This window comes from Gorilla gorilla, chromosome 13, assembly GCF_029281585.2.
Source record: "Gorilla gorilla gorilla isolate KB3781 chromosome 13, NHGRI_mGorGor1-v2.1_pri, whole genome shotgun sequence".
NCBI lineage: Eukaryota > Metazoa > Chordata > Mammalia > Primates > Hominidae > Gorilla > Gorilla gorilla.
In genome coordinates, this window is record NC_073237.2 from 44,819,316 (window position 1) to 44,844,241 (window position 24,926).

General features: G+C 39.2%; 1 protein-coding gene across 4 annotated transcripts in view; it reads left to right on the plus strand.

The window, feature by feature from the left end:
* SLC24A2 (solute carrier family 24 member 2) overlaps positions 1-24,926 on the plus strand; it is a 277,036-nt gene that overhangs the window by 150,862 nt on the left and 101,248 nt on the right. For all 4 annotated transcript variants that reach the window (XM_004047850.5, XM_019034108.4, XM_063696329.1 and 1 more), the window contains exons 3-4: positions 17,671-17,709; positions 20,317-20,425. In XM_004047850.5, coding sequence (XP_004047898.1) covers positions 17,671-17,709; positions 20,317-20,425 — 148 coding nt within the window. The remainder of the gene's footprint in view (positions 1-17,670; positions 17,710-20,316; positions 20,426-24,926) is intronic.

The window sequence follows — 24,926 nt, forward strand, 5'->3', positions numbered from 1 at the left end:
AATTCAGCAGAGCTTATAAACTATTGGCTCTCATCTTAGCCAAGCTTTTATATTAGAGGAGATGTGTCTGTCTCAGTTTCCCTATGTGAGACTTGAGAATTGCTAAGGCAAAATGCTGTCATCATAACAGATGGAAATAGGTTATCCAGATATTACCAATGTGACCCATATGTCCATACAAGATTATCGGTGAGAAAAACACCTGGGCGTGTCCCATGCACATACACAGCCCCAAAATATCTGCCTCCCTGTTCAGTGGTAAGTTCTGTCCTCTGACCAGATGATGGCTGGCATGGTGGGGGGCAGCTGGCCGGGCACCCCAGGCGTGTTCAAATGGCAGCTGGGCAGAGGTATAAGGACCATCTGCGGGCATGCAAGGCTTCTTGAGGACTAAGCTGAGAACTTCCACCATATTTTGTTGCCCAAAGCGTCACAAGATTAATCCAAAACAAGGGGAAGGAAAACAAACTTTACCTACTGATAGAGGGACCTGAAAAGTCACCATTGCAAAAGGACTTCATTATAGGGAAGAGAAGAATTGCAGCCATTTTGCAAACTACCACAATTAACTAATAAAGTTAGAAAATCCACTCAATTACCTATAATAAAGTGGTGCTTTTTAACAAGGTTATTATGGAGGAGGAAAGGGAATGAAGATCTGTGGGAGAGAATTTTTGTGTTGGGGGAAAAATAACCACTTGCAAATGCAGAATAGCGATCATTTGATAAGACCATGGAGAAATTGAAGTAGATTATGTTCCCATCTGGGGTGGTAATGATTGACTTGCTCTGTTCTTCATATTTATGTGAAACTGAAATAAACTGAAATTCTTGGCCTAAGCTTCAGAGCAATTCAGGATTTGTTCAAAGGTAGAAATTCTGACCTGGCTACCTGCCATCTCCAAGTTTAGATAGCTAATTGCTCCAGTTGGAGATTCTTATTTTATTTTCTTATATCTGTTTATTGAGTGCCTGTAGAGATCCAGGAATTTTACGTATGTCATCTTATTTAATCTGATGATTAAACAACCGCCTGAGATAGCTGTCATCCACATTTTAATATGTGTAGGTACTGAGGCTTAGAGTCCTCCAGTAACTAGTGAGGACCACAGAACTAGTCATTGGTAGAGTCAGGACTCTTTAAAATATTTCCCCTTATTCTGAGTGTCATCCCATAGCTTTACCCTTTTGAATTATACTCTATTTTTAATATTTAATATTAGAAATAAAAATGTCACAATCTAACTCATTGGGAAATAACTGTTCCATTACCAAGAAAACAAACAAAATAGAAATTCCCTTAGATCCCCCAGGACGTTTAAATGCTTATTTGTGGATTTTGTATTCAATAGAGAGAGCAGGTAAAAAGAAAGTATTATAATCATCTGCCAAATGAATATCCATTGGCAATAAAGGTAAATTCAACTTACTAAAATTTGATTTCCTGTAAAACTAGTCAAGAATGTGTGCATTGACTACAATAGGGCTCAAATGGAGGAAAATAACCTTTTTCTCCAACTCAGTGCTCTTCAATGGTCTGAAAGTCTGTGTCCACCCAGAGGCTAACAATTCTCCAATCTCACCTGACCTATAACCTCAAGCCTGCAGGGATGAGAGCCAGACAGCCCTGGGTATGGCCCCCAACTTTACAAGGTATTGCATCTGAGGCCTTGGGCTATTTACTCTTCTTACTGAGCCTCTCTTTCTCCAGCAGTAAAATGGATTGAGAATGCTTATGGAGCTATAAATATTAAATGAATAATGCATTTAAATCGAGTAATTTGAATGCTAAGTGCTATTGATTTCTCTCTTACTGTACATTTTTCAACAGAAGCTAGCACAAAATAAAGCACAGCAAGCAAACTACCCCCCAGTACAGGTGGACTTCACTGGTTGATTGTTCTTTTGCATTTGTGTATTCCACAGCTGTCTTCTCCCACCACATATTTATAAAACAACAAAGTGTGATGGGAAATGGCATTTTACCAACACAGGTTCTAATCTCAGCCCTGCTCACTGAGTAAACGCTGTCTTTACACCATCCAGTTGCTCCATCACTTTGAGCTTCACTTCCTTCCAGCTGTGAAACAAAGATGCTAAGGAGATACTGATCGTCCTAAAACTAGGGAACAACTACTTGAAAACACCACGCACTGTGCCTGGTACTACTTCTCCATGCCTTTATTTCCTTTGGTACTTACAAGGAAGTGCACCCATTTCCAAAATGACCAGTCAGGTAAAAAGGAGACTTTTTCTCATTTGTTTTGGGTTTTTCTGCTTCCTCTTATGTGTTTTTTCAAGGTGAATGCAATCACAGATGTAAACCACCCTCAAGACTACCAAAGCCTACAGAGGATCAATAGTTAGAACAAACACAGTCGGGCAACAGTTAGAACAAACACAGTCAGGCAACAGTTAGAACAAACACAGTTGGGCATCATTGGTGCCTGATGCCCAGGGCAGACCTCCGGCACCCTGCCCAGTCTCTGCCCACTGAATAGAGTTGGACCATCTGCAGTGACATTCAGATCTTTTTCCTGAAGAGCTTGAACTAATTGAGAACTTGTCAGTGTGAGTAAAATGCTCTGTGCTGCCTTCTGCTCTGTTCTTTGCCTGTGCCAGAACCCATTTCAGTGGCACCAGGCTGTCAATTGGATGGGCTAGATGGGTCCTTTTGGAATTCCTCCTTTCCATCAGTTAGCATTTGATACTAATGCTATTAGTATTATTTGGATATTATTTAAGCTTTCAAGATACATACCCTTTGGATGCTGGAAGATATTCCAAATAGTTTTTCCAAATAACATTCCAAATAATTATTCCAAATAGTATTTTCCAGCTTCCAAAGGGTATTTTGAAAGCCTTAAATCAATTATTCTTAACCTTTTTAGGGTCATGGACACTTTTAAGACTCCGATGGAAGTTATGGACACTCTTCCCCCTGCCTCCTAAAAGTTTGCATACACACAAAACTTGACGGTGTCAGAAATTTCACAAACTGTCCCCCCACCTAAATTCAGACTATAGTTTCCAAATTAAAAACCCTAATACTGGCCAGGCGTGGTGGCTCACACCTGTAATCTCAGCATTTTGGGAGGTGAGGCAGGTGGATCACTTGAAGTCAGGAGTTCGAGACCAGCCTGGCCAACATGGTGAAACCTTGTCTATACTAAAAATACGAAAATTAGCTGGGCATGGTGGTGGGTGCCTGTAATCCCAGCTACTCAGGAGGCTGAGGTAGGAGAATAATCGCTTGAACTCAGGAGGCAGAGGTTGTAGTGAGCCAAGATCACACCACTGCACTGCAGCCTGGGTAACAGAGTGAGATGCCCTCTCCAAAAAAGAAAAGAGAAGAGAAGAGAAGAAGAAAGAAAGAGAGAGAGAGAGAGAGAGAGAGAAAAGAAAGAAAGAAAGAAAGAAAAGAAAAGAGAAGAAAAGAAAAGGACACCTAGCACTAAATAGTATTTGTATTTATAAATGTCTGTGTGGTTAGTATTGTCTACCAATAAGCCAATACCAAACAGCAGTCAGCAAATGGGTACTTTTGTCTAGAGCAACTTTGTTTTTAATGAACTAAATGATTTTTGTTGATTTGCCCTCAGGGGTTGGTTGCAAAGTAGGGAAGGGAGGAGATCTTAACAAATAAAACAGATACTTTGTATTACATATATTTAATAACTAACCATGGGGACGAAAGTGTAAACACCAAGAAAATTAACCATGTCAAAAAATAAATACCAATAGTAGATGTTAACCTGCTAAGGCAACTAGTCACCTACTGCATACATACAAAATGTACACACGTGGTTGTTATGACTATATAGAAGACTGTCCATATCCTGAGAAGATAAACATATGAAACGTTTAAAGGCAAAGATGTCGTGGCATCTGCAGTTTACTTTAAAATTACTCGTAAAGAATTATTAATATAGACATATTGATAAAGCCAACATAGAAAATGTTAAAAATGAATCTAATGGTGGAACTCTGGCTATTCTGAGCTTTTCCTATGTTTGAAATTTTTTATTGTAAGAACTTGGAGAATGAAATCTCATTATTTTGAGAGAAATGTCAATATAAGCACGGTCTTTCACTTTGGAACTGGGTTTTCTTTCATTGGCAAGTGTCATTTTCCCATAGGTCCAGGATATTTTTTGTTGTAATTAAGTCCTTTCCAAAGATATCCAATGCTCCTATAATTTAGTAAGTAGTAAACTTCTGGTGATAATATTATGCAATATTGTATGATTATTAACAGCATTTAAGATGCTCCCTGGGCAATAAGCTTGTACTATGGGACCTGCTACAAAACAAAATGCCCACCAGAACCATCTTGAGAAGTTTCTAATGGCTAAAGCCAAAATTTCAGAGCCAATAGTAATTAGGAAAAAAAGCTTTTTGATGGGATATTTCTCATGTCATTTTTCTCCCAATTCTAGAACAGATTTTTAATTCCAACAATGAAAATAGTGCTGAACATTTGGCCAAGAAGTTGGTGCTGACTGTAATATATAATACCAGTACCTCCTGGCTTCATTTGACAGTAACGCAGTGAGGACTTCCAGAGCACATCTTTTCAATCTCTGTGAATGTGAGGCTACATCTGTTTTCAGTAGTGCACAATTTCCGTTGTTCTATTGACAGATAACAGATAAGATATGTCCTAGGAAACCACAGCTACTGTCTGGAACCAGAATTTTTATTTTAAGGGTGAATCTCCAGCATCATCAATCCATTACTACTTCATCAGCAAAAATTGAGTGGTAACCTTACTTAATGGTAGATCTCAATTTCATCTCTATTTTTTTATTTTATACTTTATAAGATTAGATAACTCTTGTCTTAATAAGATTAGAGGGATGCATGACATTGAAAATAATCACTTATTTTTTAAATTATGTACTTTTTGTTCAAAGCAATGATAATGATTAAAGCTCCAGGTTTCCCTAAAAAGTTCTATAAAGATTAGATGACTTCTATTTTCTGAATACATTTTGTTCTGTCCCACATAGAGGGTGAAATCAGTGTGTTTTATGTTTACTTGGGGAATGCAAAGAGATATGCCTTAGAGCAGGCAAGTAAAGTCATTAAGAGGCTGTGGTTTTGGCCGGGCGCTGTGGTTCAGGCCTATAATCCCAGCACTTTGGGAGGCCGAGGTGGGCGGATCACCTGAGGTCGGGAGTTTGAGACCAGCCTGACCAACACGGAGAAACCCCATCTCTACTAAAAATACAAAATTAGCTGGGCATGGTGGCGCATGCCTGTAATCCCAGCTACTCAGGAGGCTGAGGCAGGAGAATTGCTTGAAACAGGGAGGTGGAGGTTGCACTGAGCTGAAATCGCACCATTGCACTCCAGCCTGGGCAACAAGAGCAAAACTCTGTCTCAAAAAAAAAAAAAAGCTGCAGTTTCAAGTTAGATTGCCTGCATTTCAATCCCAGTACCTTCCATACTACCTGTATTGCTGTGGGCAAGTTAGTTAACCTCACTCAGCCTTTTACCCCAATCTTTAAAATGGGTATATTTGCATCCATTGAGGTACAGATAAATAAATAAATATAGGGCATAATAGCAATGGAAAAGCCATAGGCAAAAAATGGACCATGACATAAAATTATAAAACATCTAGGAAAAAAATAGAAAATATTCAGCTCCCAACACCAGGCAAGGAGTTCTTAGACTTGCTACCTAAAACTGATCCATAAAAGGAAAATTTGATAAAATTCAACCTCATCAAAATTAAAAACTTTTACTCTGTCAGAAACCATTTTTTAGAGAATGAAAGTACACATTAAAGAGAGGGGGAAAATATTTGCAGACCACATGTCTGACAAAGGACTTGTATCTAGAATATACAAGGAACCCATAAAACATAACATTAAGGAAACAAACAATCCAATTAGAAAATGGCAAAATATATGCACAAACATTTCACGGAAGAGATACACAAATGGCAAATAAGCACATGAAAAGATGTTCAACATCATAAGCCATTACAGAAATTCATGCTAATACTGCAATAAAGTTGATCGCCTGTAACCCCAGCGATTTGGGAGGCCCAGGTGGGAGCATTACTTGAGCCCAGGAGTACAAGACCAGCCTGGGCAACATAGTGAGACACTGTCTTTACAAAAATAAAAATGAAAATAAACAACTATGATACCACAATGAGATATCACGGCACCTTTAGAAAGAATAAAATTTCAAAATAGTGATAATATCAATTGCTACTAGAAAGCAGAAACACTTCATCACTCACACATTGCTGGTAAGAATGTAAAATGGTACAGCACTCTGGAAAATAGTTTGGCAGTTTTTTAAAACAAAAGCATGGTCTTATTGTATGATCCAGCAATTGTACTCTTGGGCATATATCCCAGATAAATGAAACATATTTACACAGAAACTCATACATGAATGTTCGTAGCAGCTTTCGTGACAATAGCCCAAAATGGTAAACTATCCAAATGCCTTTCAACATGCAGATCATTAAACTGTGGTATATCCATACCATGAAATATTACTAAATAAAAAGGAACAAATTGTTGATACATACAATAACTTAGACCCTAAGGAAATTATACTAAATGGAAAAAGCAAACCTGAAAAGTATGCATATGACATTATTCCATTTACATAACATTTATGAAATTGTAGAAATTGATAACAGAATAGTGGTTGCCAGGGATTAGCAGGCAGGTGTGGGAATGGGTGTAGACATAAAGGGATAGCACAAGGGAGTCTTGTGATGATGTTATAGTTAATTATCTTGATTGCAGTGGTGGTTACATGAAGCTACACATATAATTAAACTGCATAGAACTACATACACACTATGCACAAACACAAATAGGTGCACATATAACTGGTGAAATCTGAATGAGTTCCATAGATTGTACCAATGGCAACTTCCTAGTTTTAATGTTGTACTATAGTTGTGCAAGATGTTATCATTGGAGGTGGTTGGGCAAAGGGTGCATGGGACCACCCTATACATTTTTTTGCAAATATTTGTGGATCTATAATTATTTCTAAATAAAAAGTTATTAAAAATGTTTCCTAATAATACCTGCCACCTAAGATTATGAATGAGCATTTAGCCCAGTATTTCAACCGTAGTTAGTGCTCGATAAAGGTCAGCAAGGATTTTATATATTAACTGCTGCTGTTGCTACTTAATTGGAAGAATGTGTCTTGGAAGTGAGATTTAGGCTAGAATATACACTCCATGAAAGCAAGGATTTGGGCTATTTTGGTCACTGTTTTATCCCTGCACCTAGAAAAATGTAGCACGTATGAGATGCTCATTAAACATGTGATGAAGAATGAATGGGTGATTTTTTAAAAGCCGTGAAGGAGGATATTTGGCAAATGGAGCAAGAGGGAATAACATGGTAACATCCCAGGTAGGCATAGATAAAATGACAATTTGCCTGGACTCCCTGTGACAGCAAAGGATGGCAGATGGGGTGCAGGGAGTGAGCTGAGATGTTGAGGATAAGTTTGAATCTTAATTTGACTCACTCTACCCTAAACTGCATCAGCCCCAGGGACAATTGAGAAGGTAACTGTCCTCATGTCAAGCCCCACTAATGGGACTCCTAGTCCTTACCATCTACTCTGTTTTCCAGGATGGCCAGGTGTATCATGGTCAACACCCAGTGGAACGGTTTCTTACTGCCATGTTCTTCACTTCACTCCACTCCACTTTCACCAGCCAAAACAGAGGACCCCTACTGCACTTACCTCAGCCATTAGTAGTACAGGTCCAATTGGACCACCAAAAGAAAGACGGCTCTCTCAGGTTAAAGGACCCGTACAGCAGTGTCTGGGCACAGGGTCCCAGGGATGAAGCCAGATAATTTTTTAATGATGCCACTCTGTATTAGTCAAATAGTTTCCGCTGACCGTACTGTAGGCCCCAACACTGGACCCAGTCACCTCAACTCTTTTGTGCCTCATGGTGAGTTTCCTGCATGTTTGAGAATCCTCCTTCCTTTCAAAGCTCTAGTCTCACCACTTATAGCCAGCAATCAAAACTTCTATGTTTGCAGAGCATCTGTGGGGTGGCATCACACTGGTGGGCAAAATTGGAAGTATAAAGATGTGTGATATGTAAGACCCCCTCACTCAAGAAGCTTACAAGTCCAACAAAGCAGGCAAAATGGCAAACACAAGCAGTCGGGAGCGTTGTGAAATGATGTCTTTAACACAGGAGTTCAAAGAAGGGAGGTTTGATATTGTTGCATTTCCACAGGAATGAGGAAGTAGTGACCTAGTCAGAGCACACATGCCAGATACCTGGGAGGAGACTGATTCAAGAAGCAGTGGGTCACTCGCAGTATCAAATGCCAAGAGGAAAGTGACACAATTCAGTGTTGGACCAAGAAGAAGCTATTTACCTTCAGCCTCATTAGGGATGAGCATATGGGCTCATTAAAAATATATAAGATCTGATTTAACTTATTTATTATTAAACATGCATTTACTGAGCATTGAGCACCACTATGCTAGGTACTGTGGAATAATATCAAATGAAATAGACATGGTCTCTGCCCTCAGAAGGGTGCTCAATAGTGAAAAAGAGAGAGATGAGACAAATAATACAAAAGAATGAACTAGGGAGGAAGTGGGGAGGAGGGGTCACACAGTGGAAATGGAATGTGGAAGTAGCCAGGCAGTGCTTCAAACGAACTTGCTGCGTCGCACTTTTATAACTCACCTTCGTGACATGAATGAGTTTAGCTTCCTCTTGGCCTCTCTTGGGAAAGAAGAGCAGATCAAGGAGTGAGACTGGTTCTCGTCATCAGTGCATTTTCAACAGAAAGTGTTGTATGCTTGATATTTGTGCCCTTTATTTTTCCCCAAGTTTACTTAGATTTGCATTTATATTATTAAATATTTAAATTGGGTTTATATGATGTTTTTGCTTCCTGGAAATTCCAAAACTAAATTCAGCAAATCTGGCATCTATATTTTTCTGCCTATATGGAAATTGTGCCAGGGTCCTTTTGGAATCAGGTACTGATATGGTACCGTTGATATTTCTGAGAGCAGAAGTTAAAACGTGGTGAAGAATTAATCTGCTATATTAATGAGGCTGCATTGTTTGTAGCTAGAAGACTATAAATATGAAAAGTTATACGTATAAAAATCACTATAGGCCGGGCGCGGTGGCTCACGCCTGTAATCCCAGCACTTTGGGAGGCCGAGGTGGGTGGATCACGAGGTCAGGAGATCGAGACCACGGTGAAACCCCATCTCTACTAAAAATACAAAAAATTAGCCGGGCGCAGTGGCGGGCGCCTGTAGTCCCAGCTACTCGGGAGGCTGAGGCAGGAGAATGGCGTGAACCCGGGAGGCGGAGCTTGCAGTGAGCCGAGATTGCACCACTGCACTCCAGCCTGGGCGACAGAGCGAGACTCCGTCTCAAAAAAAAAAAAAAAAAAAAAAAAAAATCACTATATTACATTCAAATTGTAGGGTTTTGTTCTCTTTGAGGTTGAAAGTTTCTTATTTTTAAAAAATCTCATCTTTTTTAAAATAAAAGATTGGCAAAAAAATTTTGTTACCGTTAATATTATCAAAAATTAAATTATGTCTTCAATTATATCAGTTTTAAAATGCATTTTAAATATCTAATGCCCTTTGCTCAATGAATTCTACTATTAATATATGTGTTGTTTATAATTTTATAGACACAAGCTTGTTCTTTATACTTTTATAGTCTTTGGCAGCTTCTCTCCAAATAAGAATAGATGCTAAATCTAGAATTAATAAATGTGTGATAAAATGTGACTACAAAAGTAATGATTAGGCCACAGGTAATCCTCTTAAGTATATTCTTAAATGTAACACTTAACTTTAGGTGATCTAATAATGACTACCTACCCTTTCTATCTAGTTAATTTAATGATATAACATATTTATTCTGAAATGCAGATTCCATAAGGACAGATATTTTTGCCAGTTTGGGCCACACCTAAATCCCAGGAACCTAGAAGAATCCTTGGCCATATATAAGTGTGTGATAAATATTATCAAATAATTACTGTTAAATGAATGAATTTTCTTTATTCAAAACTTGCCATTCACACTCTCCCACTGAAGCTTTAAACACCAAGAGTGACTATTTTCATTTTTTAAGCTTGTTCTTTCCCTGAAACAAAGAAATAGCACTAGTCCTTGAAGTGTCAGAAATAAATCAAAGACTGAGCCCACCCGAACTTCCAAATAAACTAAATATAGAATGTCTCATGACCGCAGTGATAACTGGGACCACCAGGGGGCCCCTTTTTTCCCACCTACTGCTGAGCTATCAACTCCTTAATACAAGTCAACTTGATATATGGAGCAACTCATTTGCAGTTTTACTTAAATCTATGCCGTTCTGAAGGCATAAAAAGTGCCTCTATGACCTTCAAGAGACAGAAATAATAATAGTAAATCATGACAATAGTAAGTGAGTCTAAATAATGATGCTGGAAGAGACAAAATAGCCTCTGTAACTTTCTCTACTCCCAGATACTAGCTTTTTGTACAAAATAAACACAAATCAAAACTTTCATTCTAAATTCACAACAATCACTTGCCACTATTTTCTCACCTCCATTGGAAGTCAGAGCTCATAACAGTTCTTAATGTATGTGAACTATTTTTTACTATATTTGAAGTTGTATTGTCTGCAGCCTCCTCACAGGTCACTGCAAGGAAAATGCCACTTTCTCATTTCCCCAGCACTTAGGAAGGCTCTGGAGCCCAACTGTCTGAGTTCGTATCTGAGCTCTGCCACTTGCTGGCTATGTGGCCTTGGAAAAATTGTCCAACTCCATCAGCTTCAGGGTCCTCATGTGTTGAAAGGGGGAGTATATGTTTATAATACCTATTATTGTGAGGATTCGATGAGATATATATATAACACTTGGCACACATTATTACTGAAATCTGCCTCATTTGCTACAAAGTATTCTGTAGTTTGTTGCACACCAGCATTTGTTAGACCTTTTTAAAAAATCACATCCTCCAAGCTTGCCCAACCCGCACCTCGCAGGGCACAAGCGGCCCAGGACAGCTTTGAATGTAGCCCAACACAAATTCTTAAACTTTCTTAAAACATTATGAGTTGTTTGTTTGTTTTAGTTCATCAGCCATCATTAGTGTTAGCGTATTTTATGTGTGGCCTAAGATAGTTCTTCTTCCAGTGTGGCTCAGGGAAGCCAAAAGGTTGGACACCTCCTGTCTTAGACACGTTCCTTAAAGGAAGTAAGGCAACCAGGACTTAATAGATGAATGCATACTGCATTCTTTGCTAGTCAAAGGAAATTTGTGTGACTAATACCAGAACACCACTAGCAGATTGTGTTTGATTGGCATATCAAAATTGTTCATTAGCAATTGTGAGAATTGCTGAAATGGTACAACAAAGTAAATTAGGAACATCTGGATTTTTCAGGGGAAGGCAAGAGATAGCAGGGGTAGTTGGGTTGTTAATTCCTAAATTAAGTGAATTAACGCTGGTGCTTAGTATCCTAAGTACAGAAATAGCCTGAGGCCTTTCTTGCCTCTCTTTCTCCATTTGTAAGATGAGGATTACTGTCTTCTATGTACATACTTAATAAGAAAGATTAATTAATCTTTAATTGATTTAATAGGTAGACATTAATAGGTAGACTTAAATAATCACCATTACTGTTAATTTAGCCAGTGACACAAGCAGCTGAGGAGCTCTGGTAACTGACCCAGAAGCACACAGTTCTGTTCTGCCAGGGTGCTCTCACTCACCCAGGCCTCTTAATTGCATTTTAAGTAGCCACAGTTAAGGACCATGGAAGGCAAAGAGGTGAATCCTGTCCTCAAGGATCTTACAACTTCCAGTATTAGGGAGGCTAACTGAAGGAGTTAGGTAAAAGATATTATACATTCCATATAGCTTATCAATTCTGTGAGAGGCATTGAAAGAATTCATTTCTAAAAGTTTGTGCTAATGTTCCAGTGGAGTGCACAAGATAATTATTTGGAATGCAAGAAAAAAATATTAAGACTACTATTTGTTATCTTTTTTAAAAGAGGGAAGAAATTAGTCCATGTTTTTACAATGGTTGCCAGTAGCACATAGATACATAAGTAGATAGGCTGGGAACAGTGGCTCACACCTAAAATCTCAGCACTTTGGGAGGCTCAGGTGGGAGGATCACTTGAGACTAGGAGTTCGAGACCAGTCTGGGCAATATAGCAAGACCCTGGCCTCTATAAAAGAATTTTTTTTTCATAATTATCTGGGCTTCATAGTGCTTTCCTACAGACCCAACTACTTGGGAGGCTGAAGCAAGAGGATTGCTTGAGCCCAGGAGTTTGAGGTTGCAGGGAGCTATGGCCGCACCACTGCACTCCAGCCTGGGCAACAACAGAGCAAGGCTCTATCTGATAATGGTATATGATCAAGAAATTTTGGAGACTCTGATTACAATTGTGTAGATTTAACTTGTCAGTTAGATTCTGCTTAATGAGGTCACCCTGGCCCCCTTGCCTTACTGAGTATTCCATATTCCAAATTGTTCTTTAACTGTCTCTAAACAATTTCTCTTCTACTCCTTCCATCTTGGCGAAGACATCTATTCTTCTCAAAAATTTTTTCTACTATCTCAAATATTTCATGACCATGAAGATTATTCAAACAAATCATCAAAAGGCTTTGCTTCCAAAATGTGAGCTTTCATTACCACCCTTCTTACTTAGATCATTTCTACCCCTTCTGTCCATCCCAGTGTATTTCTTTAAACCGGATTGTAAAGTGGGTACTCCTGCACCCTGAGCTGTCATCTTCAGCACTTCATTGTTCTCTGAGATTCCTTCTTTGCAGAAGGGCCATGATTGTCAGATAATTACCCAGCAACCAGTCAAAGTAATTTGAATTTAAATTTTTATTTCTTTCTCTAGGAATTTATTTAATCTCCCCTCCCTTAATGTTTTAGGGACTATGTTAAGACACAGTAAAAGGAGGGAGAAAGAGATGAGCTTCCATCTGACTGAGAGGTAGTAGGGTGTTTTTCCTTTTATATTTCAGATTTGAGGACTTTGCACCTTGTATCTAGTCTTCCCAATAGACTTTGAGGTTTATTCATCTTTAACAAGGAGAGACATTTTGAATGTTTTTATTTATTACAGTAGTGTATTAAAAGAAAAAGGAAACATCATTTTACACTTTCATGTTAATTTTTTAAATGAAAATCAGTCATTCAAATCATTCCTCACCAACTCTTCCTGAATTCTAAGACATTAAAATTCGTGTCCATTGGAATATTGGATTAATATTCTAATCATGGGCATATTTGTTTCAGATTATATTTTTCACAAAATAATATGTTTAAATTTATTTCTATAGACTTTATAATGCTTCCAGGTCCTTGGCATAACGCATTTTAGGCCCATTTTGCAGGACTTGGTGGAATGTTAAAGTGGTGGAAGTTTATAGCTGTTACTTAGCTTTAGCAACGAATTGTTTATTGTTCTTCTATATCTTATGCCACGTCATTGACCAAAAAAAATCCCGTAGTTTACACACTTGTCTTTTGTCCTATGAAGTCTTCATGGTGACCCATTTGATTATGTGATTTGTAAGTAGATAATTACCAGAGTGAACCATGGACATGTTAGTATCCTCTTACTGAGTGGCCGTGTGGCAGCTGGACTGCAGTATTGGCCTAATTTTTATGTGTGTGAGGTGGGACTAGGGGCCTGTATGTGGTGAAAGGCTATATACGAAGATCCATCAAAACTACACTTTATAGTCAGCAAAATCATTTCTCGCTTTCAAGGATCAAAGGAAGAAAGAAGATTTAAGGACTTGGGACTGATTTATAGCATCAAAATGCTATCCAAATGGGCTATGCATTTTATTATCTGGGATGGAAGCATAAATGGACAATTTCAAAACACCTATCAAATAAGTAGCAAAATTCCTATAAAGAAATGGGATTTCCAGCAGGGCGCGGTGGCTCACACTTGTAATCCCAGCACTTTGGGAGGCTGAGGTGGGTGGACAACCTGAGGTCAGGAGTCCGAGACCAGCCTGGCCAACATAGCAAAACCCTGTCTCTACTAAGAATACAAAAATTAGCTGGGCGTGGTGGTGGGCACCTGTAATCCCAGCTACTCGGGAGGCTGAGGCAGGAGAATTGCTTGAACCTGAGAGGCAGAGGTTGCAGTGAGCTGAGATCATGCCATTGCACTCCAACCTGGGCGACAAGAGTGAAACCCCATCTCAAAAAAAAAAAGAAAAGAAAAGAAAGGAAATGGGATTTCCACCAGGAAGGACAATAGAGATTAAAGTCATCTTCCAGTTGCTCAATTTAAGTGCAATCACCATATGACTAATTTGAGTCATTGAGAAGGGGGCCAGTTTAATTGAATAAAGGTTTGAATTACAGAATATTTTCTCGTAAGTAGAAGATGGCCTGCCAAAGTCTTGCTGTCATAAATGGTGAGGGGAGTCTGTGTTGGCACACTAAAGCCCTGACCTGAGACCTTCAGGATGTAGTTTATGAATTCTTTTAAACAATCCTCAAAGAATTGCTGTGTGTGTACTATAGATTGGCTTAACAGACTTTTTCTACAGCTATAGGAAATTTATTTATGAATGTATTCATTAAATTTATTTATTTATTTATTTATTTATAGGAATTTGTTAAGCGAATCCATAGCATGCTGACCACCAGGAATTGGGCTTTCATATTAATACAGCCCAAATGAGTGGTATTTTGGTGTGTTTAAAATTAAGGGGGTTAAAAAGCAAAATGCATCATAAGAATGCCAAGATTAGTCCTTAGATACATGTTAGTCTTCTTTTGAAGAAGTTGTCTTCTGTAATATCCCATGGGTTAGAATAAACTTGCCGTGTATTTAATGGCCTTGAAAATAAATTCACAACACTAGGCCAACCCAAAACCCACTGGCTATACACATTAAAATCATTTCTTTGTCACCTTCACTAGTTACTTCCCGTGTAATTAAACCCCTTTAAAATTGAATTTGTAACGTAATCAGCTGCATATTGTCAGGACTGTGAGGCTGCTTCAGGATGCAATTAGAGCAAGGCTAAGTCAGGTGAACTTCGAATTATCAGTAGATGTGGGAGAGACCCTGGAAATGGGCAATTACCATCATATGTCACACTTCTTATCTCTTTTGCAACAGGGCTACATAAAAGGAAAGTAGAGGGGTGTTTTAATGGCCTCTGCTGCCATTTGTGTGTATACCTAAATTTACATATTATACCCTGATGTATATTCATGTCTGCAGATTACACTTGAAAGAAAACGAATGATGTCAACTGCAGACATTAAACAGTGGGATATTTTATAGAGAATTTCAGGCCTGTCTCTGCACTCAGTTTTTTCTCTGAAGAATCTATGTACAGGCATTTTCCTTCCACTTTTTATGTTTTATGATCCTCCTTGCTGTGAGAGAAAAAGGAAGTCGATAGAGTAGATATTTTTTTCTTCTTTTCAGACCAAAAGACAGGTTTGGATTTTTTTTTCCTTCCTTAAATCATGTATTTAGATATATTTTTTAAAATTCAAACTCTCAGCTGGTGACGTTTCTGCCCTTATAAAGCCCACCTTTTTCTCTCCCCACTTTCATCCTGTTCCTTCATGTTCTGTGTTAACACTGTGGTATCAATTCCAGCTCATAATTATTGGTCTCCCATTTAGCCACAAGGTGTAAATTTGCTAACTGACCAGGCGTGCTCTGACGGTTAATCTCAATGTATGTCTAAAGGCTGAGCTTGCTGCCCTGGAAAATTTCCCTAGGGGATTGCTCTGTAGCCTGTGAGGCCATTTGTTGAGCTGTCTGATGTGGAAGGAAAGAAAAGGAGAGGACCTGCCAGAGAGAAGCAGGATCATACAGTGCCTTTCAGAGGAAAGTGGGAAATCGAAGGACAGTTTCCTGTCCACTCCAGTTCCGCATGCAGGCTCTTGGGAACTAGGGCATCAGGATATTTCCCTATTAGCGTTTTTAGAGAAGTCATTGAGAGAGAGCCCCCAACCCAAGGGTTAAGGCAAATTTAGTGATGCCCACAGGCTGTGCTCAGAAATTACCGCCAACGCAGAACCCTTCTGTCTATATCTGAGCCTTGCAAGTTCTTCAAGAGCCTATAAAAATGCTTGGAACCAGAAGGGGAAAAAAAACACATTGGTATTGACTCCAGAATCCAAAAAGGTGTCTACAAAATTCAAAATTATTAAATGTCTAATTGAATGTCCACAAAATATTTAACATCAACCTCCTTAAGTGTTAAATTTCACCTTCTTAAAAATCCATTACATGTGAAAACAAATTGTAGATTTGATTTTTTCACTTTGCAAGATTTTGAGCATGCTATTCCTAACTTAAATGATTGGCACATAGCAAATAATTTGAAATTCAAAATTATAAGAATCCCTTCTTTTTTTTTACACAAAAGTGTATATTTTAGGTAATTGAATATTTTAGATGGGATGTGGGGACATCTTAATATCTTTACATGGTAGGTGTGGTAGACCCTAAAACAGAAAGCCTAGAGCACATGAAGGTTTTAAAACTGTTCTGCATCTGGCTACTCTCCTCCAAGTATGTGATTATTCCTGAAGACAGACATCTGTTTAGACCCTAATGGGGAGGACCAGAAGGCCAGACAGGGGAAGGGTTCCAGTTTGTTCTTGCTGTCTGCACCTGTAGTTGAGGTGAAGTGACGAAGGTGCTGTCTAAGTATGAGGAACTATTCACCAGGCACCTGTACCTCGTTGGAAAGATCCCAGGGTGGTCCCCGGTTCTGGCGAAGAAGGAGAGTTCCCATTGAGTTGAGGAAGTAAAAGCTGTCCAGGTGGGTCATGTGGGTAGAATTCCACTGCCCGCTTGTCTGAGTTGCGTTCGCTTCCAGCAGATTACCAGGCCTTTATGTGCCCTTGTGTTCTAATCCACATTTCTCAACTGGACAGAGACTTCTCTTTTTAGAATAGAAAACTTGAGGTGATGGGAACAGAAGGAAAGATGGGTTATCTGATTTCCATATGGGATGATCCTAGTCTTTAATTCAGTGGCCTAACTTCTGCGAGCTTTATTTTATTCATAATACATGGAGCAATGAATGCTGACTACCCCCAAAACATATAGAAAATGACATTTCTTTGCAATCCCATCCCCCAGTAACAACCACTAATAACAGTTTGGTATCATTCTTGCAGAATTTTTTTCTTTATATGTACTAAAATATTAATTTATTTTCCTTTATGAAATGAAACAATAAATATTTATAAATGTTTAATTTTTTCAGTTATCAATAGATATTTTCCATGTCAGAACATGTGAATTACCTCATTCATTTTAATGATCACATAGTATTCCACTGCATGGCTGGGCCACAGTTGACTTAACTGCTCTGTATTGCTGGACATTTGGGTTGGCCATTCAACTTTGACCTTTCAGGAGAATGAATCATGTACCTAAATAAACCATTATATTTTGGCTAAAAATATACATCCTCAGTCTCCTGTTTTGGCTTAACTCATCCCAGGAGCAGAAAGAACGAAATCTTCCCCTATACTGATGCTTGTTCTTAAATGTAAATGCCATATGTGATTCTTCATTTATTTATTTCTTTGTCTTTTGTCTTTGCCTTTTTCTCTTATGCAGCCATCTGCAGCCAGGGACAAGGATGAACCGACTCTACCGGTAGGAAGCAGTGGCTTTGTCTGTACCTGCTTGTGTGCCTGTGGAGAGCGTGGGGCGGGGGTGGGAGTGAGACGGGTTTGTGTGCTCAACATATTACTCTCTCCCTTGGAATACTTAAATAGTCTAACCCCTGGTGTGTACTTCTACTCCGTGCTACAATTAGTGATGACTGAATTCTGGCATTCATGGACACATGCCTTCTGGGACTAGGTTTCAAAAGTTTGAATTTTCTCTTCCATTTGGTATGAACTTTTGTAGAAGTTGGAAGAGTGAGATATTTCCAAATTGCATTCCAAGGGATGTTGAACTAATATTTGGGGGTAGTGTGGGATCTAATGCTCAATATTTGTTTTCTTTGTGTATCTGCATGCACATACTTTGATTGGAAATTTCTTTTCGTCTCATCAAAAGAAATGCTGCATGAGACCTATATACTTAATGTATATATAATACACAAAAGAATGCTTTTAGTACTTCTCTAGATGTAATCTTTTTCAAATGAAGATCTCCACACCAGAGTTCTTCCAGTTTCGCAGAATAAGGACCATAATAGTTATGACGAGTTATTATTGAAAAACACATTTTCGAGTTCCTATTTAATTAACACATCACATTTCAGATTTTGCAGCATGGTAAAGAAACAACCTTCAGAATTTTTGTGTTCAGCCATCAAACAGTGATTACGTTTCCATTTTATTCAGGTCTCCTAAGTTTGCTCCTAAAATGTTTTGAACCTTATTTATCTGAATCCTCTATAACTAATAATACAATGCATTAAAAAATGTTTAAGACTTTCAAGGCCAAAAGAGTTAGTAATAAAGATACATATGACCCTGTCCTTCCTCCTGTAATGCTCAGGGCAAAGTCATAACATTCATTGAGAGCCCATAGAATACACCTGATCCAGTATCAGAACACGGATACAGACTCAATCTCTTCTATTAAGGAGCCATAATCTGATTCACCATTGAGACACCAGTAATCCCCACTGATTCTTTTCCAACCCTATTGAATTGGCAATGTGATTTCCAATAGAATATTATAATAAATCACACTAATAGAGCCGGATTTCTTCAGGTATCTCATAGTGAGATTTTACTCATACTTTCTACGGGTTTCATGTTTGTCTCCAAATGTGTGGACCATGATTGTTAACAAGTGTTTTACAAAATAAGATCCTACGGATAATAGTTTGGAAACACTGCCCAAGTTAATCAAGTTAAACGGATTTCTGTAGTGTTAGACTTAGTGGTCTAATGTGTAGTTTGAAACCCTAAGGTGAGTTGGTCTAGGATACAGCACTTTCCAATATATATCAAATATGTATTTGATCATGGGGTCTCTTATGGGACATTTTTGGGGAAGCCCCCTTGTGGGTCTGGAGTATGATGGAATATTTTGGAAAACCCTGTTATGCAGAAGTTTGAAAGACATAGTGGAGAATAGTATTTTATTTTTACCTGCCCCAGAAAATTTACATGTCAAACTTTTACACTGGAAGTTCAATAAGAAATTAATTCCCTTACATTACGATACCTTTCAACTCCTTAAATCTGTCTGTCTATAAAGCTTGGCTGCCTCAGAGAGTCTTCTCTTGTGATGATCAACACAAAATCAACCACGGGGAGACAGCAGTTCCTATTCAGGATAAAAACCCATCAAAATACAGAGGGTTTGGGAGTTTTTAGGTTGTTTGCTTTTGAAGATAGAACAAAAAGAGTTTGTCAGTAACCTTATCTCTAGATACTCATTCTTCCTTCTCACGTACCAGTTCCTTTTATTTGGCCAACGGATCACAACTAGTAGTTTGTGCAAAAGGAGCCCCCCTCAAAGTCGGGAGAGTTCTCATGGTTTCATGATAAGAGCTTCTGCTCCTTGAATCTCACTTAACACAGGCTATGCTGCTTTCTGGATTAGAGCTGTAGTCCCAGGGTAGAGATGAGATAGCCCAGGAGATGTGCAAGACTCTGGGAAGCAAGGAGAAAATATTAGCACTTCATCATTTACTGTGTTATTCTTCTTAACTTCTATTTTTGAAAGTGTTTTTATATGTTCATATTTTAGTATGTGTATCTATGCAGATATGGGCATAGATGCCTATTTATATACATTTAAACATTTTACTGATAGGATGCACACTTCAAAAATGTTAAGAGACCACCCACTGGTTTAGAGAATAGTCTTTGAGAAAAGCAGACCTGGGATCCATTCCTCCAGCCTCCACTTCTTGTCAGTGTGACTTGGACACCTCATTTCACTTGTCTGAGATGAAATGTCCTCATCTATCTAACAAGAATAAATAATAGCATCTAGTTCATAGGGTTCATTTTGCAAATAAGATAAATGAAGGGATGTGAAGCATATAACACATTGTCTGGCGTTTACAAAGCTCTTTTTAAAAAGGGAAGCAATGCATTCATTTAGTAGGAAAGAATGTGAGAGAGCCATTCCCTCAGGGGCTTTGAAATGTACTTTGAAAATCTTTGGCTCAATACTGTGTGATCGTGCGATAGAAATGAGTGGCCACCAGACTAGGTGAGGATCTTGCCTATAATGCACTTGTCTTTCATTCCTGAGACTAACCACCTCTTTGGTTTCTCTGCTCAGGCTAAGCCGCGTCTCCAGCGAGGTGGAAGCTCTGCCTCCCTCCACAACAGTCTCATGAGGAATAGCATCTTCCAACTCATGATACACACCCTTGACCCACTCGCCGAAGGTAAACATCAAGCTTTGGTTTGGGAACTTGTTTGGGGGGAAAAGGATGTCAAAAGGCTTCTCTGCATAAAACATGTTTGTGCTGTCGTCATGCACGCCTGCCAGCCTCCTCTTGTTTAGCTTCTGCCAGAAGCAGCCCTGGCCCTTTGACGTGCTTTATCTGCAACAGCTCAGTTCACCATCAGTGTTTTTTGTACCAGGAGTAGGATGTGAGGTCCGTGTGCTGATTCTATCTTTTGATGCCTCCAGCATAAATATAGTTTGTTATGAAGCAGAGAGGACAAAAAGGTTTCCCTCCCTTCCAGCTGAAGTAACAGTTCTCTTTTGTCATCATTTCTAAGTTTCAAAACAAAATTGTGTGTGAAGATAAATTGTGCACCTTAAAAAAGAGAGAAAAAGGACTCTGTGATTTAGGAGGTCCATGAGTGGTTTGGGGAGTGATATTCATGGCAGAACGTTGAGACTGTACTGATTCTTTGGCAATTGGAGGGTGGGAGGTGAGCATCTATGCATCTAAAAAGCCCTGTCTTCGAGAACTGCTTAGGAGCTGTCATTGGAGACCCAAAAAGCCTGGCTCACTTCCCAGTGTAATCACATGAACCATCACAAACAACCCATTATTGTGTACTTCCAGTGTTACTCAGTCACAATGAGGCCAAATACATTGTGTTTCTTCAGCTGCATAAATATTCCCCAAAATTATTTTCAAGTTGATAGATATCGGATGTGTCAAATAAATATTAGTTTTGTCACTAGTAAGGGGTTCAAATATAGCCAAGTATGTTCTCCCTTCATCCTTGGACTTTATAATTGGGCTCAATGTTACACAGGAGCTAATACAGCCTAGGAAATAGATACGTGCCACTGAATGAAGCCAGGGGATCTGATTGTCGAATCATGTTGTATGAATCAGAGATCTTACCCAATATCAGGCTTTGCTAAATAATTTCAAGAATATAAGCAATCAAGAAGTTCATATGAGGTAAAGAAAAATCTGTGACCCAAGAGTGGCTCCCAAGGACCTATCTTCCTTCACTGGACACACACCTTACTCAGAATAATAGGTAAGGAACACAGGGTCGCCTCTCCTTGCAGAGCATGGGGCATTTCAATCACAAAACATCTTCCTGTTATACCACAGAGAGTTGTATAGCTGATGTGATATTCTCCAAGAAGCCTTCCTCCACAGGTCCTGGGATCTGTTTACTAGAGGTAATTCTTAGCCAGGGACATCCTAAATATCATTACTCTATCTACACAGAGGTCCATTTGACAAGGATGTTAAACCTGGTCATGAGCCTTCTTTTCTTTCCCCTGGGATATACCCCCAGAGAAGGGAGTAAAGAGATTGCAGGCCAACTGCTTTAACTCCTTCCTCCCAACTACTAAGCAGTTGTGTGACTTTGGGCAAGTTAGGGTCTCTCTAGTATTTGGTTTCATCATCTATAGTAATATTAATAGTTATCTTTGGCACCTTACAGTTGACAAAGCATTTTCACCTCTGTAAACTTATGCTTCACAATAATGCTTCATAGCTAACATTATTATTCTCCTTTCACAAAATATAGCACCACCAACATGGATCTCAAATGTATCTACTGCTCTCCCTCCTGCAGCACTTTATTCCAAACCACCTCCATCGCTTGCCTGCATTCCTGCATTCCTGCAGTAGCTTCCTAGCTGGTCTTTCAGTTCTTCCATTGCCACTGCCTAGACATATGTTCCACGCAGCAGCCCAAGTAATCTTCTTAAAAAGTAAATCAGGTTATGTCATTTCTACTTATAACATTCAGTGGCTTCCCAGGGCTCTTAGGAAAATTGTGAAATCCTTGCACAACTAGTAGTTTGTGCAAAAGGAGCCCCCCTCAAAGTCAGGAGAGTTCTCATGGTTCTGTTTCTTTGAATCTCACTTAAAACAGGCCATACTGCTTTCTGGATTAGAGCTGTAGTCCTGGGGTGAAGATGAGGTAGATCAGGAGATATGCAAGACGATCCTTTGGGAAGCAAGGAGAAAATATCAGCACCTTCATCATTTACGTTGTCATTCTTCTTAGCTTCTATTTTTGAAAATGTTTTTGTTCATATTTTAGTATTTGTATCTATATATAATAGGAATATAGATATAGATATGAATATAGATACCTATTTATATACATTTAAAAATTTTGCTGATAGGATGCACAATTCAAACATGTTAGATGGTTGGAGGGTGGGACGTGAGCCAAATCATGGTCTATGACAGGGGTCCCCAACCCCCAGGCCACGGACTGGTACCAGCAGGAGGACAGCAGGCATTACCGCCTGAGCTCCACCTCCTCTCAAATCAGCATTTGCATTAGATTCTCATAGGGGGCCAAACCCTATTGTGAACTGTGCATGAGAGAGATCTAGGTTGTGTGCTCCTTATTCAAATTTAATGCCTGATGATCCGAGGTGGAACAGTTTCATCCCCAAATCATCCTCCTTGACCTGGCCATGGAAAAATTGTCTTCCTCAAAACCCAGTGTCTGGTGCGAAAAAGCTTGGGGACCGCTGGTCTACATGATCTGCCTCTTGCTCCAAACTCAATTTCACTCTGTTTTAGTCACACAGACCTTTCTGTCTTCAGACAAACACCTCTTGCCTGCCCCAGGTTTTTCCATAGGCTCTTCTCTCCACTATAATATTTTCCTTTCCCCCACCCCCTTCCATTTTTCCCTGCTTTACTCCTGCCCATTTTTCAGCACTCTGTGTAAATGATACTTCCTGACCATTCAGCGTAAATCAGGGTTCCCAATCCTCATCTGCCAATGAACCTTTAATTTTTCTTTACTGCTTATATCATGGTTTCTGTGATTGTTTATTTATTGCCTGTTTCTGCCAGGATACAGGAAGTTTCTTGAGACCAGGGACTCTGTTTTATTCACTAGTTATCCACAAAGCCTAGAAGAATACCTGGTACATACTAGCGGCGAAGGCTCAGGAAGATGAGGCAACTTGTTCAAAGTCATGATATTGACCTGATATTGACCATGCGAGAGAAGAAAGGAACAATTTTATCTACTCCAACTCAAGTATGATAAAGGGCCTGAGTATGTTTATTTTGGGCAAGGCAGTATTATGTAGCAATTAAAAGGACAGACTCCCGAACCAGACTCTGGGTCCAGATCCCAGTTCTGCATTTACTAGCTGTGTGACCTCGGACAAGTCACCTAATCTTTCCGTATCTCAGTTTCCTCATCTGTAAAATCAGGAAAATACATAATGATGTCTGCACCATAGGGTTATTGTAAGGATTAAAATGTGAATATACACAAAGCATTAAATACACAGCCTAGCACATCTTAATTGCCATATGCAGGTTTGGAATTATTCTACTTCATTATTTTGAAAAGTATCACAATATATGATTTTTAAAAATTCAAAATATTCCAAAGATTAAGGTGAAAAAAAAGTCTTCTTCCTTCATCAACCCTCTAATTTTCTCCAGTTCCCCAATTCTCCACAGAGGAAACCACAGTTTCCAGTTTCATGAAGCTCCTTCTAGAGATGTTTAATCAATCATATGCAACTGTGTGTCTATGTGTGTGTGTGTGCACGCCTGTGAATGCGGTCATGTCCTTGCCCACAGGTCTCAATAATCTAAATGTTCCTGGTTTTTGTTTGGAAGAATTCAGTTTCTGGTAGGGCTTGTTTTTGTTTTTTCTGCTTGGAGAAGAGGTTATGTTTTGTTTTTGTGAGATAAGGGAAAGTGAATCTAGGTTGTCTCAGAGTTGGGCCATCAGTGATTTTCCAAAACGCCTGGCCCTTGTGGAGCTGTGCTACAATTAAACTGTATTCCTGCTGTAGCAAGACGTGCCTTCTGAATCCGGGCACCTGCTTTCAAGGTGAAACCTCTCCCTGAAAGATGTGGGAGGCTACAGTGGTGTGAATCTGAGAGATGCTGAGAGCCATAATCAGCTCTGGACTTGAGTGATTAGAAAATATGGAAAGCACTTCAATGCTTTAAAATTGCTCCATAGCAGGCGGCCAAGAAAACAGATTGCTCTGGTATTTTTCCCCCAAAATTCACAATCATTTTCCATTCCAAGAACAGCCAAAAAATTAACCCACAGCTCTCAGAAATAGTCATCTCTCTTAGTTTGCATCTAATCACTTGAATTCACATGTCCTTGTGCCAAACTGTCACCTTCTAACAACAAAGAGCATGCTAGTTACATCACCAAGTTGGTGGCATGAACGCTGCAGTCAGTAGCTTCCTTGTAGCACTAAAGAACTGTTCGTTCATGTCACTGGTGTTCACCTGGCTGGGTAGTGCGTTGGCACTACTGGCATTTGGTGTATGTTCAAAAGGGAAGTATTCAAATTCATTTGAAAGCAGCATCTAGGACAGATGGCCTACAGAAACACATTCCCCTTTGTCTCATCTGTGCCACTCAGGTGTTGTTGTCTTCCAAAATCCAGTGAATAAGCCCTTGCCAAAAGCCTTCATTAGTGGTTGGTTCCGCCTCTGAGCCTGAGTC